Raw genomic sequence first — 19,908 nt, forward strand, 5'->3', positions numbered from 1 at the left:
AATCTTGCCAAGAAAAAGAATAAGGCAGTGGTGGTGGGTAGATTTGGCTTATACATGCAGAACCCTGTGCTACTGACAGACTCCTAGACTACAGTGGACTGAGATTAGTTCTACTGACAGCCAACTAGCACATGTTGTTTCATCCCTCACAGTTACTACAGAAGGCATTTAGAAATACTGTAATATCACAGGTAGCAGCTTTAACTCTGAGCACAGTCTGTGGCTAGGGGGAGTCTCATTGTTATGGACAGCAGATAACATGGATACAAAACCCTCTGTTTAGCTGAAGGGAACTTCACCAAAATCAATAGTGTTTAACAAAAGCACTTTAAACACTGGAAAAAGCATGACATACAGATGTGTTTCTCCATACCCTTTTTGGAGAGGGTTTTGTTTTGTTTTTTTAAACAGCCAAAGGAAAAATTTGAATTTGTATAAATCACCAGATTTCCCCTTTTGCAAAAGGGCATTTTAGAAAAAAAGTTCTAAATGGCTAAAACATACAAAAAGTCACCAAATGCTCAGTTAAAAGGAGCAACAGCCCTTGTATTCCTGAATACCACTGTGCTACCTATAGCAGCTTCTGACTTTCACTCCACCCATTGCTGAGCTGTAAATAATTCAAGTTTGGCCCTCAAAACTCCAGCCACAAGTTAATCTAGCCAACACTTGCTTTGAAAAAACAGTTCCACCTTTCCCTGACAAAGATGACCACCAACCTCAGGATTATACTCTTTGCTATCCCATTTCCTCCCAGTTGCCAAGGCTACAAGATTCCAGGGGGAGGGTGTGAGGGCACAGGGTGCTGGCCTTCGCCCTTATGACCAATCCCCATCTCTTGAACCATCCAGCTTAGTTTCCTGCCTTTCCTCCTGATGGAGAAAAGCTTCAACCAAAGTGGTAATGATCCTGCTCTTGATGAGTTATTTGCATACAGTGAGCAGCTAATGAATTCAATGATTAAGGTATTTAAATCTCCACCTGTGTATCTGGCTCTCCCACACACACCCCAGCACTTCAAGAAAGAGCAACTATGCATTAAAATTCTTACAGCTGCTCCTGTCACAGAGAAGGTTCTGGAGACATGAATCCCACCTCAGATTTTTCGTATCTCATAGGTCTGTGGCAGCCACTATATGCATAAAGATACCAGACAATGGGCTAGTTAATACTGTCCAGCTTTAAAAATTATTTGAGGAATGAGGGTTAGGGTAACTAATCAGAAGGGCTGACAGTAGGTTCCCAGTTAAATTTTTTCCTCCCAACTAATAGTGTTTGTTTGTGCCATAAAGCGGACAATAAGCCCAAACTACGAGTCAGCTGTTTTTATAACCTCAGAGTATCAATGGAAAAAATTAATAAGTCCTTTCAACAGCTTCCTTTCCTTCGAATATCAACACAGCAAACCCTTCACCGCCCGCAGTTTTAAAGAATAAGGGATCCAGATTACTAATGAAGAGAGGCCTTTTCAAGTAGGAAACAAACAGCCTCACAAATTGTATCAGTGTTACAAGTTCTCTAGTCTTGACTTTGGGAACTACAATGGGAGCTCCCCTCGTTCTCCTCCCCACATCTTCTATGCTGTCACACCTTTTGTTTCATTGTCAACTAGAGAACCTCTCCTTCATTTACAGATGTTCAGCTCCAACTCGCTAAGCTATCATAAATAAAACCTTCTAGCCCTACGATGTTCAAACAGGAGGAGACCCCAAAAAATGGAGTTCAATCAAAATGAGCAGCAAAAACTAAGGAGTCTGGCCTGACAGCCACAAGCTTCTTCTGAGGGAGACATCTAAGATGCATCTCTGCCATTTGTTTTCTGCTGGGGTGCCATTTGTAACCCTTTACTGAAAGGTGAAGCTCTCCGTTCTCATCCTCAATTACAGCCACCCCCTCCCAATCCAGAGATTTCCATTTAGAACCACTCGTCACTCCTTAAGATGAATGGACAGGATTTGTATGGTGACTCTAAAACACGGTCTTAAGCAGTGCATCCCAGCCAGCTGGGAGACTGAAGACAGCAGCAAGACCCAAAATCAAGTATTTCATACAGGAATGCAGAAGGCTACACAACTGAATCAGTTCCAGGCCTCTTCACTCACGTCTGTGGTGCTGTTCCTTAAACATCTGATCCAGCTCCCAACAGAATCAACAGGAACTCGACTGATTTCAGCAGAAGCTGACTTCAGCCCTAAGCCAGGCTACCATTTGATTTTTTTTAATTCCCATTTTTAAAAAGGACGTGGTCAGGTTTAAAAGACATTTCCTTGACAACTATCTGAAATTTTTAACAGATCAACTCTTCACCCGCTCATGCCAGTCACCTGCTTTCTTCACTTCCTTCAGAATGAATAAGCAGAGAGGATAGTCAAAGTCACTTTCAAGTTCTCCTACACCAACAAAGTGCTGCAACATTTGAGCTGCAGACACAGCAGGGGAATATTTAAATCCAAAGAAACTTAATATTATTAATTCTCACTTCCCCTACAGTTGTAAAGGGTTTCTATTTAACTCATTAGTTCTACACTGAAAAATAATCCACCCACAAGTTTAACTTTTAGACCTAATTTATGATATCGCAAATGAATGTATTGTAAAGAAACCTACATAGCATTTCAGAGCGTAGTAAAGATTTTGCTCTTCTGACTACCACCATTATTCACCTACTACTAAAGAAACAAGTTACATTCCATGACTATTACCATATTGACATGCCCATGAGAGAGAGAGAGAGAGAGAGAGAGAGAGAGAGAGAGAGTGGAGGATGGGGTGGATTCCTTTTACGGCAAGTGTGAGCCACACAGCCCAGGTACCATGAAACATTTCAAAAGACCATGTGTAAGCTTGAGATCAATAAATGATTGGGGAGAGGAGGTGGACTTTTAATGGAGGACATCTTGTGCAGTTCTGAAGCCAGAGCATTTTGGATGAGTTTTCCACTTTTAGGGTTCAATCCTAGTCCTTATTCAGGCAAGCCTCAATGATTCCAGAGGGAGTTTTGCCAAAGCGCCTGATCATCCAGTTTGATGCCTGTGTGCAGCAATAGCCTTTACAATTACAAAAGGCTAGTTAGTACTGGCCTCCCTAGCACAAGGGAGCTCAGTAGATGGATCACATGTTCTCTTGGAACAGCTGCTGCCCAACAGAGAGAGAGTGATTAAAAGGCGTGAGGAGCAGCCATAGTTGCCTGTAAACTCAGAGCTATGGTATTCTCTCAACCGCCCCATTTCTTAAGGGAAAGGGTGTACCTCATAGAAAGGATTTCAGTAAAAAGGGAGGCCATCAACCACTTTGTTTAAAATTCCACCTCCAAGCAGAAAGACTCTGCTGCATCCTTATTACTGGCGCATTTATTCTGGTTCACAGAAACTGCTACTCTGAAGCAGCACAGGAGCACGAGAGTAAAAATGTCAGGCACTATCAGAGTCGCTAACAGCCCCAACAGACTATGGCTAGTCTGCTACCAGGTCTCATCAGCAGGGTGAGCAGACCTCTGAGAAAGCATAAAAATTGACCTCTAATAAAAGAGAAGTAATACAAAACCCTTAAGATTGTACAGAACAGTCCCCACATTGACAGCTATGCAGAGGCAATCCAGCACTTCACTAACGGGGAGAGTAAAGCCCTTCAAGTTATCATGTGCTTGGGAGCTCGTGCAGCAGCTGGAGTAGCCATCACCTTGACTCGAACTATGGGTCAGGAGTTTCAATCATTCCAGCGCCACTTGCAGGCTACAGGTTACCCTATACTAATCTCAATCTATGCAGACCTGGCCAGATCCTTTGTATCTGAATGGAGTACATTAATAAATATCCCCTTCTGTATTACCATCCCCACAGCAAATGGCTCTCCCTTCTTTAGGAACTGCCCATAGGGAACGGGACTCTCGCAAGGGACCAGGTATTCTCACTGAATTGCTCCAGTAGATCACATCCAGAGATTGGCTTGATGTTAAACTGATCTGTGAGTTTGAGTCACTTCCCAGCAAAGAGTACACAGGATAACATGAAGATTACATGACTAGAGCTTATCCAGGTTTGGACAGAAGGCTTGGAGTGTTCTGGGTAATATTATACAAAAACTCAGTGTAAGGGCGAAACCATCATTATCCTCATTAATGAGTCTCCTATGAAGACACCCATGATTGCAGAACAGGACTGGAGGCCTCTCCCTTTGTACTTCATGAGCCTGCTTGAAGTTAGATATCCTGCCTTTGAATGAGGGTAAAGCATGGGCCATAGCAGCAGCACTGAACACAGCTCAAGACGTGCAGTCTTAGCAGCAGCAGGGACCCTGCTCTAAGGCTGTGAGTAACATAAGGCTGCTTTGACTTATTTGAACTACACTGATTAAAAAAACATATCTAGTTCCAACTTCCAAGTAAAGTCAGCACCAAGGAGACAATTCCTTGATAAGGCAATCCTGGGGCAGACTCTACCAGAGAGCAAATAATCACACTGCACAAGACAGCCAATGGCAACAGTATTCTCCCATGCCAGCTTTTTAAAGTCTCTTTCCCATGGAAGAGACTCTGCTGGTTTGAATCCTCACCTGCCACTCACCAGAAGGAAAATGGACCTTTTTTTGTGCACTCAAAAGAGATGGTAAGATGCAGACAAAGGAACAAAATCCAGCAGCTACTCAAACCAGCAGGATGCATGACATCAAAGTGACATGTTGTATTTTCATGGAGACGTTCTCGCTATACTCACCAAAATCCCACTGGTCCCAGCACGTCCCTTCCCCAAACGCAGAAGTTCTTGTGCATGAGCACATGCTTCCATAATGCTATGATCACAAAAGTTCACTTCATGAGACTTTGAGAGATATGTAGATAAACAATTTCCATCTTCCCAAACCCAGTCATTAAAAAAAATACAAAGCACTGCTCAGGCAGTCTGGAGTTGTTTCAGATTAGGAAAACCTGGAGTGCAAGACCTGACTAGCTGGGGAAACAAGCAGTCCTTGACCTAATAGAGTAGAAGGAAGTCTTCAAGAAGGCCAATTACTGGAACACAAAACCAAATGCCCAGCAGAGACTGTAGGAGCTCTGACGATGTACCACATACAGGAAGGAGTCTCCTAGGATACACTACTGCACAGTCTCTCTCATACACACTGCCAGGCCTATGGACTATTTGGAGTCCTGAAGCTCCTTCGCTTTCTTCAGAATCAGGTGTACATCGGAGATGGGATAATCCTGCATTAAAAAGGAATTGATATATTTTCTTAAATCTTCATTGCACTATTCTCCCATTTAACAGGGCAGAGACTCTCTGCAATGTCATTGGCCAGCCCAATGAATGCCCTGGTGTTTATAAATTAGATGTTACCTCCATAGTTAAAGTCACTTGGAGTAAACAATTTCCTTCTATGTTTTGTAACTGAGCAGTCTTGTACAGCCTACAGGACATTAGATTATTTTGGGAGTCCTGAATGTGGGGTTAAGTTGGCTTTATGCAATGACTAGCTCCATTATGGAAGTCTGTATTAAGAATGCAAGGATCCAAAATATTTTATTGTAAGCAATACATTAGAATTCTCTTAATCAGGACCCCTCCAACACACGGTCTTTCATCCTCTTTTGAGGGACTCCTAATTAAGAGACATTTTAAAAGTAATGCTGCTCTCTGAGCAGCAGATGGAACCAGCATGTTACTAGACTGACCAAGGAGTTAGGAGAAGAAATCCTCTATTCTGGGGCAAGGACTGAGCCTACTGCTAGTGGCAAGATGTCCAGCATTTATAACTGGAGTTGAAAGAGCAAATTAACAGCCAGGAACAGGTAGCCATACAGCCACTTTCTGCAAATCAGCTATGGAGGCAAAGGCTACTGTTAGAGGATCAAACAGTCAGAAGCAACATCAGATGGATTCCTAGAAGCCTAAACCCCCAAAAGGCACAGCAAGTAAACAGAAGTTTGTTATTAAGAGTTATTGGCCAGGAGTGGCTTCACCGGATTTTCCAATTAAAGGGAGCATGCAGTAGAAGTTAATGCTTGATCTTATACCACACCATGAAGTTTGCTAAGTGTTTAGATTTTTCAAAACAAATGGTTTCATTATGATCAGCAGAGGGTTGGTAACTATATTGCAGAAGGGCTGCCTCTATCATATTCAAATATTGTACAAGAGGAAAATCTCCTGTTTAAAAAGAGTTCTTCCACCTCCTCCCCGTTCCTGATGTATTTTAGTACTTACCTGTAGCAGCCTCATGTTCAGAGTGAAGTCCCCTTCCAGTAATTGATCTCGGATTAGTCTGAAAGAGAGATTACGTTAATCCAAGTACTTTTTGCCTCTTCAGTACCTTGTCCAAAAACATCCCAAAACAGTCAGCCACTAAGGTGTGTACAGCTCACCACATGCCTCCTATCCTTCCTTAAGAGCCCTGTTTCTTTTGCCATTATGGAAAGAATGGCTACATCCTTTCACCAGAGCCCCCTCCGCATGTCTCTAGCATGCAAAAGAGGCCCCTATATCTATGGATTCAAGCAGAGAATGGGGTGGAGGAGCACACAGCCTATATTTACATTACCCAGCATGGGGGACACTGATATTTAGGAGACAAGCTGTGAATTGTGGGGCAGGGGAGAGCACAGTAGAGTCAACATCCTCGGTGTCAGCTGTCACTGCACTCACGTCAACATGGCGCAACAGACAAGCAGTAGAAAATCAAAGCGGTTGTCATCGGCAAAGAGAGAGTCCCAGATACGGATAACGTCTGGCAACAGGAACTCTTGGGACAGCAGCAGTGTCAGCCAACGGAAGGCAAAGAACTGGGGCTTGATGTTCTGCTCTTGCTTTTGGATAGACAAACAGAATCAGTAATTAATTGCTTGTAGTGAACTGGAAAAGAAAGACAGATGTTCACTGCCTCCTTGGTGTCCTCTTAGTAACCTGGTTATAAGCTAGTGTCCTGCAGTGCAATATGGAGAAATCTGCCTGTTCTTTACAGTTACACCTCTCTGTTTCAAAGTCTTGTTAGCCTCATGCTGTGAGATACTATGCCAGGTCTCCTTTCAAAGCCTCTCCACAACGCCCCCTCCAAATTACAGTGCTCTGAAGGACAGCTCTCCATACACATGTCTATCTTCAGTGTCTATGGCTCAGATAGTAGAAATCATGCCCAGGTTCATGGAACGCAGGAACTGTTACTTCTGATCTAAACCTTTAGGGGAAATGAGGTGTGTGGGGCTTTTTTTTTTTAAAAAAAGGAGAAATGGAACTGAATTAGCTTAAATGCTAGAATTGCAATTTATGAAAGTACTTCCTCTCCTTTCAATGACTCTAAAAATCCCCTAGTTATTGGAAAGTTAGCATAACAAAAAAAAATAGAAAAAAAAAAATCACACAGACCAGAGTTTTCCAGGCACAGTTTATACTGGCAGCCAATAGGCTGAAACTCAAAGCTTTTAGCTACTTTCTACTGTGGTCCACATATTTCACAAAGTAAGCAAGATAAGTCAGTTCAGCATTCAGATGGGTAGGGCCTTGCGTGGATACAAAATTTGGATCCGCATCCATCTGCAATCTGCAAACATGGTCTGCGGATATAAAGCAGATATCTGCAGATTTGCAGGGCTGTACAGATGAGAGACTTCTACAGAACATCTATTGGGGGCCTGCAGGAAGTGCTGCTAGTGACTAAGTAGGTGACACTCTTCCCCCCTGAACCAGCATGGTGGAGAGTGACAATGCGCTGACAGAAGACAAGAGTACAACCACTTGAAGTCATATTAAGATCTCATTTTTTTACACACACACACACACACACACACACACACACACACACACACACACACACACAAAAGCCTAATACTCACCAGATTCCAACTCTCGTAACTACATTCTGCTTCCCATAAGTTCTCCCTAGAGTTTCATTTAGAAACAATATTCTACACTTTCCATCCTAAACTTGTGTTGCATTGCTGTACTGTTAGACAACTGCTGCATTTCATAAGACCTGCAGCTGTCTCTATCCACCTCACAGGAGTGTTAGGAGGAGTTTGCAGAGTGTTTTGAGATCATCTAAGGAAGGGAGCTACAGGAAGGTAACATTATTACATATACAGGATGGCATTACTATTACCAAGTTTTGATTTATCATTGAGCTGCCATAATTTTTCACTGTAATTTATAAAGTGAATGCTATTGGGACATATTATGGCAATGGAAGGAAAGTACAGGAATTGTTCCCCCTGAGAAAAAAAAACTAACTACAGGTTGTAAAGGAACTTTGCAAGAGCATGTGTGTTTGGCCTAATAACAAAAGCAGAGTCCAGAGACTCAGGAGATCTTGAGTTTCACCACTCCCTGCTAAGCCATTGACCCAGGTGGCCAGAGACACTGGGCAAACCACCTCTTTCTGCCACAGTTAGTAGCTTTAGAGTAAATAAGTTACAGATTTCCACCTTAAAAAGAGGACAAAGTATTTGCTACATCAATATAACCTGGGCTAGATGCTCAATGTGGCAAGAGCAGTCTGTCTCTGGGGGGAGGGATAGCTCAGTGGTTTGAGAATTGGCCTACTAAACCCAGGGTTGTGAGTTCAATCCTTGAGGGCGCCATTTGGGGAACTGGGGTAAAAATCTGGGGATTGGTCCTGCCTTGAGCAGGGAGTTGAACTAGATGACCTCCTGAGGTCCCTTCCAACCCTAATATTCTATGATCTATCTATACTCAACCCTGCATCACTCTCAAGACAGCCTATCCCTGAGAATAAAAGCTCTTTAGTTGTATCAAACCACTTCTAAACAGCCATCACTGTACTACCTGGCCACTGTCACAAATTAAGACAGACAACAAGTTCTGGCTGGAAATAGGACAAAGATCCATCACCCATCTTATTCCTCTTTCCGGGGCGGGCGGGCGGGCGGGCGGGGGGGGGAGAGGGCAAGATAATGTCTGACTCCTCACCAGTTTCAAGTACAGCTCCACATCCTTCTCCTTCAGGGTGGAGTAAACCTTCTCCATCTTGTAGGTGATGCCACACTGAGAATCATCCAGGCTCTTAATGAAGTTATCCCGGATCTCGGCCATTAGGTTGGTGAAGCAGAAAAATGTATCTGCTTCTGCATGTTCTGAAGGAGACACACAGGAGCAGTGTAACCGAAATGTGGAAGGAAGCTGTTACAACTTGATAAGCTTCCCCTGGTAGACACTAACTGACCAGACTGTGATACTGGGTCTCACAAGTTCTTGGCTTGCTAGAACTGAGCAGGCACACACTCCATTACAGACCCCATGTCTAACATCTTTCTTAGCAGCATGGACCCTGAAGTCCAATTGCCTACCTCCTGAAAGCTAGCATTGGCTCCCACAAGCCTGCCACTATTTTGTCATGTGACCTTCCTGATCAGCCCCTCCATGTCAGGTGACCTGTTGCAAGATTACTACCCACTGGAAAAACTGGTTTCTTGCAGTTCAGTCAATCCCTATAGCCAACTCATTGTAAGGCTATAGTAAACATTAATGAGTCTGCATGTTCCTTTAACAGCTCTCTAGGTAGGGGTGTGAAGCACCTGACAGTCCCCATTGGGAAATGGCTGATCCGATGTACATGGAGCATAACAACAGAGTTCATAAAACCAGAATTCATAAGTTTTCAGTAGCCAGATCTCCCAAGCTGTCACAGAAGTGCATCAGAGAGGATTCCCGTACTTCCCAGGAGGCTCTTTTCAAGCACTCTCTGAGAACCACCCCCTTTCATTAGAGACCTGGTATGGGGAGAGCCTGCCAGTCTCCTCCTCAGCTGCTCTGATAACCATTCCCTGCAACAACTGCTGCCAGAATGGTGTAAGTCACTCAAGCACTCTAACTACTTACCTTTCCAGTCACCGTTGGGATCTGTAGCAAAGGTATAATAAAGAGGCCCCACTATTTCATTCATCCCCTGGACATATGCGATCCCAGGATTCAGCTTGGCGTAGATGAACAGGATTCGTTCTACCACTTCCCAGTGAGCTTCGCAGCCATTAGGCAGAACTTCATACTCACTCAATGAATTCGGAGCAGATGTTTTAAGAGGGGAACTCACCTGAAGGGTAAGGTAAACATGTAAGAAAAATTATTCTGGGCACCCAATTTGTATAGGCAATAAGTTTTCCATGGAGCAGGCATTTAACTTCAGCCACTCAGCTCCACAAGATAACCAGTAACCAACAGCAAATGCCCTTTCCAGGCAGTAATTAATCCTTAAATCCAGATGGTGACCCAGTCAGTTGTAAGACTTACTGCCATAAAATACAATAGAAGCCAGGCTGGCAAGTCTTTTCCAAGAACGAATAAGCTAATTCAGCGGTGGACAGCTACCTTGAATGAAAAACACAAGCTCAGTGTCCACGTAAGAGAGGACCTGCTACATTAGAGAGGCAGGAAGAGAAGTGATCTGTCACATTAGCAAGGTATTCATCAGTCACTAGTGCTATTGTATCTGTTCTAGAACGGGAAGTGCAGCATCTATGTAGGGAAAGCAGCACTAGGCAGGTATGAGCCTGGGTGATGGGGCAACAAAATGGCAGATGAAATTCAATGTTAGTAAATGCAAAGTAATGCATATTTGGAAAAAATAACTCCACACACACGCACACTGATCGATTCTAAATTAGTTGTGTCCACCCAAGAAAGATCTTGGGAGTTACTGCGATTAGTTCTCTGAAAACTTCCCCTCAACATAGAGCAGTGGTCAAAAAGGCTAACAATATTTTAGGAACTATTAGGAAAAGAATAGAAAGATAGACAGAAAATATCATAATGATACTATAAATCCATTGTGTGCCATACCTTGAATACTGTCTCCAGCTCTGTTTGCCCATCTCAAAAAGGATATAGTGGTATTGCAAAAGGTACAAAGGGCAACAAAGATGATCAAGGTTATAAATTGAGTTCCATACAAGGTACAAGGGCAGACTAAAAACATTAGAGCTGTTCAGCTTTAAAAAAAAAAAAAAGCTATAAATGGAGATGATCGAGGTCTATACAAATCACAAATAGTATGGAAAAAATGAATAGCAAAGTGTTATTTACCCTTCCCCACAATGCAAAGACCAGGGGTCATCAAATTAAATGAACAGGCAGTAGATTTAATAAAAACAAGTAGTAAGACTTTTCCACACAACTAACCTGGGATGTTGTCCTGGCCAAAAGCATAAATGGGTTCAGAAAAGAACTGGACAAGTTCAGGGAGGATAAGTCCATCAGTGGATGTTAGCCAAGATGGTCAGGGATGCAACCCCATGCTCAGGGTGACCCCAAAACCTCTGACAACTAGAAGCCAAGAGTAGAAGACAGGAGTGGATCACTCTATAATTGCCCTGTTCTGTACAATCCCTCTGAACCTCTGGTATGGGCCACTGTCAGAAATAGGATATCGGGCAAGATGGACTATGGTCTGACCCAATCTGTCAGGTCTTATGTTCTTATGAGTGATGTTTGCACTCAGAAGAGAATAAGGGAGATACATGGCAGCTGACTACAAAGCTGTCTCAAGTATATGAATCATATCAGCTTGATACATCTCAGGCTCTGGGAGACTAGATCAATTTGTCCTCTGTTATTAAACCCTCTGGCCCCTTAGAACCTATCCAGGGGAACACATAAATCGGGGCAATAAGATCTATGAACACTATCCCTGGAGCTCAGTGAACTCAACAAAAAAGATTCTGTTCCAACAGAAGCCAAAACAAAAAACAATTCAAGAGAAAGCAGCGCATCAACCTTCAATTCCCTTTGTGCTGTCAAACATGCTGAACAGCACAGCACAGAAGAACCAATGTAATCAATAAAAAGAAATAAAACCTGTTGGGTGAGCAGGAAGTTTCAAGAGCTCAACACACAGAGAAAGGAGAATTCCTTTCCACGTAGAGAGCAGTTCAAGTTCTCCATGTCTCAGCAACACCCTTCCTTGCCTGGAACTGTTTGGTATACAAGTCAACTCTTCCTTGTGAGAGGATATGGGGGACTCATTTAGGGTCACCGTTGAGTTTGTGACATTTGTTGCAGTTACAGACAGGACCAACTTGACTTGTAACTGTTAGCACCCTGTCCACAAACCAGGGTGATTTTAGCAAGAGACACTTGAAGCTGTACAACTTTATCAAAAGTATTCTCCAGTCAAGCCCATCCCTCTGGAGAAAGAGGAGAAGCGACGAACTCCTGCAGGAATACGAGAACCCACACCATATGTGGAGGCGGAAGTAAGGAATAACTGTACAGTATCAAGCCAGCCTGGCAACCATCTTAGCAAGCGCGCCACAGAAGTGCATGCACCTTCCTTCCTCTCCCTCCACCTCCTACATCACAAACATGCTCATCCCCCATCCCAGAAGCACAGGGAAAGCTCCTTGCCAGATCTTACATTTGTGACTCCACTCCGGTTTCGTGCCACTGTCTGTGACTTGAGTGTTGTCTGTTCCACCCGCTTGCGGAGAGTCTCAAACTCATTCTGGGGGTCCAGGATTAGCAAGCAGGGGTAGTCGGTCGGGCGCTGGAAGAATGCCATATCAGGGTACAGCCTCCTGGGGTGGAAAAAAGTGGAAATCAAATTAAGAGGAGTTTTTAGAACCAGAGGGGTGCCATGTGAAACAGAATGGGCCTGATAATATGAAATATTCTGTATTCCTGATGCAGTGGGTACGCAAACTGCACTGTTATTCCTCCTCTCTAGCGAGCACAGCTAACTACACACACCTGACATCCTTGTCTATCTGCAGCAGCACTTCGTTGTCCTTGAAGTAAGTGTTCCACCGGCTGTCTGGGTTCGGATTGAGTGGCTGCACAAAACGACATCACATAAAACATGGTAAGTTCATGTTTTACTCACAAGCAAGCCTGTCACTGCTGAAAGCTGAGGTGAGGCCTCTTGGCTCTGTCTACACTGATCAGGAAAACTGTGCTATTGCCTTTACAGCAAGAGCCATGTTTAAAGTCTTGATTTGCTAGACAAATGGGGGTGCTTTCTCTGGGCAGCTGACACTTCATGGGCATTGGCCCACCTCAAATGAGTCAGCACACACCTGGTAGGCCAGTGAAGACTATGTGGTTACTTTCAACCAGTGCAGAGCTGTATGAGCAGACTCTCCCAAATCCATTCTCACCTGTCTTAGTGGATTCGCTGCTGCAATCAGGCTTCACTAACCTGTGTTAACAGGAATTCTGGTTACAGCCCCAATCAGTGCAAGGGAGATTTTCCATATTAACCGCTACAAGAAGTACTGGTCACTGTATATGTGCATTGCATAGTTAACACAGTGATAACAGTGTAATGATTATCTGAACTCCGAGAAGCCTGACAAAATATTACCAGCTTGGGTGGATTAGTGCAAAGTTTAGTTGATGCAAGTTTACCCAAGACCAGGGAAGTGTGGAATAGACTAAGCATAGGAAATCACAACACACACATAAGACAAGCTCAGATACAGGACTTTCCAAAACTGTACTAATGGAATGTAACACTCATCTGAAAGGCATCTGAATGATGGGGAAAAAATAAACATATTACAAGAACTTCAAAGGTCACAGTAACAAGTAAGTTAAAGCTCAGAGTGTCACAGACATGCCAGGCCAGTGGTTCCCAAACTAGGGGCACGGCTTGTTCAGGGTAAGCCCCTGGCAGGCCGGGCTGGTTTGTTTACCTGCAGTGTCTGCAGGTTCGTCCAATCAAAGCTCCCAGTGGTCGAGGTTCACTGCTCCAAGCCAATGGGGGCTGCGGGAAGCGGCAGCTAGCACATCCCTTGGCCCACACCACTTTCTGCAGCTCCCATTGGCTGAGAACAGCGAACAGCCACTGTGGCAGGTAAACAAACCAACCAAGCCTGCCAGAGGCTTACTCTGAACAAGCCATGCCCCTAGTTTGGGAACCACTATGCCAGGCGCAGTACGAACCCTTCCAAAGATCAAACTGACACAGATAACTAACAGGAGAAGCTGGCGTAGGAGAAGAGGTGTGTGAGCAGCTACCCTACTTTGCACTTTCTTCTGACCACTTAAAAAAAAAAATGGATCCTTCAGTATAATAACCCTTTTCATAAGCGTCTCTCAAAGCACTTTTCCAAGGGGATTACTGTTAACCCAATTTTACAGAGGGGAAACTGAGGAACAGAGAGGTGACATGACCACCAGAATCACAGAGCAAATCAGTGGCAGAGCTTGGAATAAAAAAGTCTTCTGATTCCCAATCCCATAATCTAACCACTAGCCAATGCTGCTTCTCTTATACTCTGGTTTCAGACTGACCCATTTAGCCTTCCATCCATGGAGAGGATTTCACAGGTTAAATGGAGAGATTCATTTTGCTAGCAGCTCCATGCTGTGACCTCCCTCCATTGAGCCTTTAATCGTATTGATCCTTTACTCCCATTTGAAGTCTATTGCATAGACAAGCAGCTCACTGAGGATGGCAGCGGGAAAGGGGAAAAGGAAAGGATAAGTTACCCTAGGACAGTATTTTACAGCTTTTTTCAGTCTGGAAGTCACTGAGCCAGACACCCTCATAAGGGCTCAGCACTCCATTCCTAGGTTCTCAAAATATTTTTATTCTATTAAGCCAGCAGGAAGGATCACCAAAGGTCACCCCAGGATCAGTTTGAAACTTACAAGAACTCCCTTCCACATGAAGACCAAACTATACTTACATGGTCCTCTAAGGTCACATCCTCCCTGGAGACACCAAGATTGGCTTTGGCTATCCCAGGCTGAATAATCATTTCCTTCAGGAATTGGGAATACAGCTCCCTTAACAAGGAGAGGAGGAAGTCACATTAGAAACTAGAAGATAAAATACAATGAAACGAAAAAGACATCCGCCCTGAACCCAGACAGGTCCCTCTGTGCCTCCCTGCTCAGACAGGGAACACTTGACCTTTTCTACTGAGAACTGTCCAGCTCAACTGTGAAGGGTTATCACATTAACCACCAGGGCAGTCTGTAGAATTAACGGGGAAGGAGGGATAATATTTTTCTTTCCACACAAAATTATCTAATTTTACAAGATCCCTTAGAAACAGAAATATTTTTTCCAAACGCTAATGACAGCTAAGAAGCTGTAGACTTCTACCCCACAAGGGTATCGGGGCTGAAGAGTACAGAGATCATCACCTCTGCTTCTTCAGCAAGGTGCTCCATAAGGCTTTCTCCACGGGGAGGTAGTTCAAGAGGATCTGGACAGAAGGAACATACACATTACTCCTTGAAGCAGAAGGTATTAACAATTAGAAGTTCAGTGAAATAAATGAGGATGATGACTGGAATTAGAACTGGCTCATTGAGGAAGACGGAATCTTCCTGAAGAATGACTGGTACTTTACCAAGTTACAGCCATCAGTGTCTGGAGGATATATTTTAACGTCACCTCGCAAAAAGTCATAGCAAATTCCTTCCACTTAAGTAGCAAATTCAATATCTTAACCACACTGGATATAATAGCGGGGGCTGTAGATGCAGCAAAGCTGTACAGACCCACCTGACAACCTGTCCGAATGATCTCCCCCCACACAAGCATGTCTGTTACTATCATTTCAGATTAGCTAGAATAAATTTCCCTGATTGTTCAGCAACCAAGAGCTGTTGATTCACAGTAGCTTCTTAGGTAATGATAAGCCAATCTGTTTTGTTTTTTAAATGCACAAAACTTTGCAGAATCAAACAATCCAGAGAGTAACTTACAGAAGACAAGAAAAGCCCCAAGCAAAACCCACCTTCCAGCAGAGGCAGCGCAGCCCACCATCAAAAGGAATCCCTGTGAAATACATCAGGCAGAGTCAATTAAGTTAGTGCCAGCCCTTTCATTGCATTATGCAGCATTTATGCCGATGCCACCAAGCAAACAGGAGGGCAGCACTTTTCAAGCTGACAAGGAGTTTTACACAGATATTGAGAAGCTCTGTGGCATACCAAAAAAAAGTTAATACAGCAAGTAAAAAGTGACTTGCATATTTGGCTCTTGCAAGGGAAGACGACTAGGCTAAGCATAAGGGGAAAAATGATATGGTCCATGGAGCAAAGGAAGGAATGCTTCAGGTGAAATATGCAGATGGTGTCTTGAATGAAGGAATTAGTGGATATTTTATACAGAGTGAAGTAAGAGGAGATTTTTGTCCACATTTGAAGGTTTCAGAGACCATATATTGTACAGCTAAAATTGCCTCTAAACCATTCAAACAGTTGGTAACTCTTTTAATCACATCCGTTAGTCTTTGGTTTGTGACATGCTCTGCTTTGTTAAACATTTATGACACTGGTAACTTAGTGGCAGCACGGATGATGTTTGCTTACTCAACATTAGCTAATCATCTAGTGGAGTTTGACACCTTATGCTTAAGATTTCGATTTCTTTTTATCCACTGGAAAGACAATAGCAGTTCTGGATGAAAGCAAGTTAAAGGAACCACCATCTAGGTATTACACCACACTCATGATTGTGGTATCAAGTGCCTCAGGGCATAGACCTTCAGACCAAGAGAGGCTAAAATACAACCCACAAACGGTATGCCTCAGTTGTCTTCATACTTGGCACAGCTTCTAGGCCTAGAGACTACAGACCCCATCACTCAGTGTTCCATCTTGAATGGAGTATCTGCAACTAGCTCAATTCTATTACAGCAAAATTGGTGCAACACCCAAGTCTGTTACCAAACTATCAATATAGGCCTGGATTGGACATTCCTACTGTAGAAGCTTTGTGGCTGTACATGCAACAGTTTTGCAGAAATCACTTACCACTAAAGCAGAGTTCACGGAGCTTCTGCAGGACAATCTTGGGATCCCCAAGGACATCCTGAAATTCTGCAATCCTACAAAAGAAGTGTGACCACACACACACAAATTATACAAAGATGACACTCTCAAGGATGAGTCAGGTGATTAGGCGACGGTATCAGAGTTATATGGTAGCTTGCTTTCCTGCAGTGATCACAGCACAAATACCTCTGCCAGCCAGGCATCAAAGCTCCAAGCACATTGTCCCCATTGGCCATTACAGTTAGATATAATGGATATACACTGAGGACTTGCCTAGACACTCAGAATAGGCAGTTACTGTTAAAAATCTGTATAGTTCTCTTGAGTTTAGGCTCGTCATGTCTCTCACTGAGAGAATTTCATCCGTGGCTTGGACTCAAGATTACCTATTTCAAGGGCATTTACACCACATAACATACATTGTAAATAGTTATAAAAACATGCTTTGCTTTTGTTCTGATAAGGACTTTTTATCACAGCTGCTTTTCAGTTGCAAGTACAATAAGTGAGGCAGATTGCAAAACCAAACAGCCAGGCATGTAAGAGCGCCTACCTCAGACTCTTTCTAGGTACTGAAGTTTCCCATCTTACAACCATACTGAAAAGCTGGGACACTCCAGCTTTAGGGAACCTTTGAATAATCCTCAAAACCCCTAACTTTTGGTGCCAGCACTTCCACAATGCTTCATTAGTGAAGCTGCACCCAAAGGGGAGAAAGCCTGTAGTTCCATTAAATGCAGAGCCATGCATCACGAATGGGATGTGACGCTGTGCTCTGGCTCAGATATTTTGCCCTATGCAGGAGCATCATTTGCTATGGGGCACCCCAATTTTCCATAGGTCAGTATGCCCCATTTCACCCACCCCGACTTCGCAGAACAGAATCACACATAACAGGTCTATATGCTGACACCACTTTAACGCATACACACCCCAATTTTTCTGAAGTGGCCCCCCCCCCGAGAAGCCACCTCAGCGTCTCACTCCTCAGCCCACACCCTGCTGAAAGCCGCCAACCGGAAGCAGAGACACCCCCCCCTCAGAGAGTGGGGGGGTGTCTTACCCACTGCAGCCTCCCCCTCCTCCTGGCTGGGCCAGCCCCTCCCCCACAGGAGGGTGCCGGGACCAGAACACACCTGCCCCAGGGCTCAGTCATGGGGCGCCCCCTCCGACTGGGAGGATGTGCTGGGGGGGACAGCAGCGTCCATGGAAAGGAGGGGCGCGGCGGAAGGGCCCCTCGCTCCGGGGGGGGCCGCTTTCAGGGCCGGACCCCGCCCCCCGGGGGTTCCTCGGGCCCCGGCCCTACCCGGGGATGGGGGAAGGCGGGCCCCGGCCCCCACCTGCTCTTGTGCAGACTCGACATGGTGACTTCCCGGTCCCCCAGCCCCACGGCGGCCGGCGCGCCCCGAATAAACGGTCCGGCTGGAAACCCGGCCCCAGGCGGCGGGAAGGATGGGAGGGGGCGGGGCCCTGCGGAAATAGCCGCCGCGGGCCTGGGTGAGAGGCCCCGCCCCGGACTGGCCCCGCCCCTTCCCGGCTTAGCCCCGCCTCCCCGCGGCACGAGCCCTCACCTGCCGGGCCTGGACAATGCTGCCTTAGAGCCTGTAATGAGCCTGTATTCTCCCAGAGTTTTCCTCCTTCAATAATCCAGGAGCTTTTTGGATCCTGTCTTAAAGTGATGTCATCTCTGGTTTGAGCAGCCAGAAATCACTAATTTCTTGTCTCAAAGAATCCTCTGACATCACCTGCGGGTATATCTAAAATTTAACACATACATATATATCTATTTTCCCGTAGTGGAGGATTTCAGTACACAATTTTATTTACATGGCACTTTTCATCCAGAAAGATTCCTAAGGAAAGGATTATTTCCTATTTTGCTCTCAAGTCCTATAGAGGCTGAAGTTGATGGTGAAGTGTTGCTGTGGCAGGATGAACTCATGTTCACATTCACTGAAGGAACACAATGAAGATGATAATGAGAAATCCACTGTTCTTTGTGAACAAAATATAATTAAACTAGAGCAGGGGCGGCTCTAGGGTTTTTGCCGCCCCAAGCAGGCTGCCTTCGGCGGTTTGCCTGCGGAGGGTCCAATGATCCTGCAGACCCTCCACAGGCACGCCACGGAGGGACGCCTGCCTGCCGCCCTCATGGTGCCAGCAGAGCACCCCCTGCAGCTTGCCGCCCCAAGCACGCGCTTGGCGTGCTGGGGCCTGGAGCCACCCCTGAACTACAGGTATCTGAAAATGCATTCTGGGCAGTTTATTCTGTAGAAGTCTTTTTGCAATTAATTTAAAAGCTAAGGTCTTGCTTGCTGTGCATGTTGAAGATCTGAGGCACTACTCATAAAAGCCGGGGGGGTAGACTTTATATCCTTAACCAATATTTCTTATTCCATCCCCTGCACTGTTGTGCTAAGGGTGAACCAATTTGGCATATTGAGACAATCAGTCTATAAGACACAGTGCTATAGGATAATATTTTGACTCAGTATTGTCATGCTTGACAGAAACATTAACCCTCACTCAGAAGCAAACGTGTCAAAATGTAATTGTGTCATGCAACAAAGTGCATCAAAGTGTCATCACAGCTGGAAGTAACGTGTATCTTAAGGTTGATTATGCTGCATCACAAAATACATGTGTTAACTACTCATGTCAGGCCAGGCCTCAGCTACATTCGTATGCCCCTTTATACTTCGGCCACCATTCCAGAGGACGTGCTCCCATGCTGATGACACTCATTAAAAAAAATAATGCATCAATTAAATTTGTAACTGTACTCCTTTGGTGGGGGAGAATTGTGTCTCCTGCTCTGTTTTACCTGCATTCTGCATATATTTAATGTTATAGCAGTCAGATGATGACCCAGCACATGTTCATTTTTAGAATACTTTCACGGAAGATTTGACAAAACACAAAGAAGGTAAAATGCGAGATTTCTAAAAATAGCTACAGCACTGGACTCAAAGTTTAAGAATCTGAAGTGCAGTCCAAAATCTGAGAAGGACAAGGTGTAGACCATGCTTTTAAAAGTCTTAAAAGAGCAATACTCCGATGGGGAAACTACAGAACCCAAACCACCAAAAAAGAAAATCAACCTTCTGCTGGTGGTATCTGACTCAGATTAAGAAAACGAACATGAGTTAGTCCGCACTGCTTTGAAATATTATCA

The 19,908-nt window shown here is 44.5% G+C and overlaps 1 protein-coding gene across 6 annotated transcripts; it reads right to left on the bottom strand.

Annotated features, from left to right (window-relative positions):
* Positions 1 to 3,674: 3,674 nt before the first annotated feature.
* Positions 3,675 to 18,180, bottom strand: TBC1D13 (TBC1 domain family member 13). Of its 6 annotated transcripts, none has more exons than XM_050927119.1 (12): positions 18,074 to 18,180; positions 16,713 to 16,786; positions 15,692 to 15,732; positions 15,093 to 15,154; positions 14,630 to 14,729; positions 12,687 to 12,769; positions 12,355 to 12,514; positions 9,825 to 10,035; positions 8,916 to 9,079; positions 6,639 to 6,799; positions 6,201 to 6,258; positions 3,675 to 4,788 (listed from the first exon to the last, which is right to left on the bottom strand). In XM_050927119.1, the coding sequence occupies exons 1-12, from the start codon at positions 18,094 to 18,096 to the stop codon at positions 4,642 to 4,644; spliced, it is 1,284 nt and encodes a 427-aa protein (XP_050783076.1). In that variant the 5' UTR covers positions 18,097 to 18,180; the 3' UTR covers positions 3,675 to 4,641. The 6 variants fall into 6 exon arrangements, with proteins under 6 accessions (XP_050783076.1, XP_050783077.1, XP_050783081.1 ...); XM_050927120.1 differs by lacking the exon at positions 18,074 to 18,180 and adding an exon at positions 17,870 to 18,014; XM_050927123.1 differs by lacking the exon at positions 3,675 to 4,788 and adding an exon at positions 5,042 to 5,200.
* Between the last annotated feature and the right edge of the window lie 1,728 nt (positions 18,181 to 19,908).

This window comes from Gopherus flavomarginatus, chromosome 17 (genome assembly GCF_025201925.1).
Source record: "Gopherus flavomarginatus isolate rGopFla2 chromosome 17, rGopFla2.mat.asm, whole genome shotgun sequence".
In the NCBI taxonomy this organism is placed as follows: Eukaryota; Metazoa; Chordata; order Testudines; family Testudinidae; genus Gopherus; species Gopherus flavomarginatus.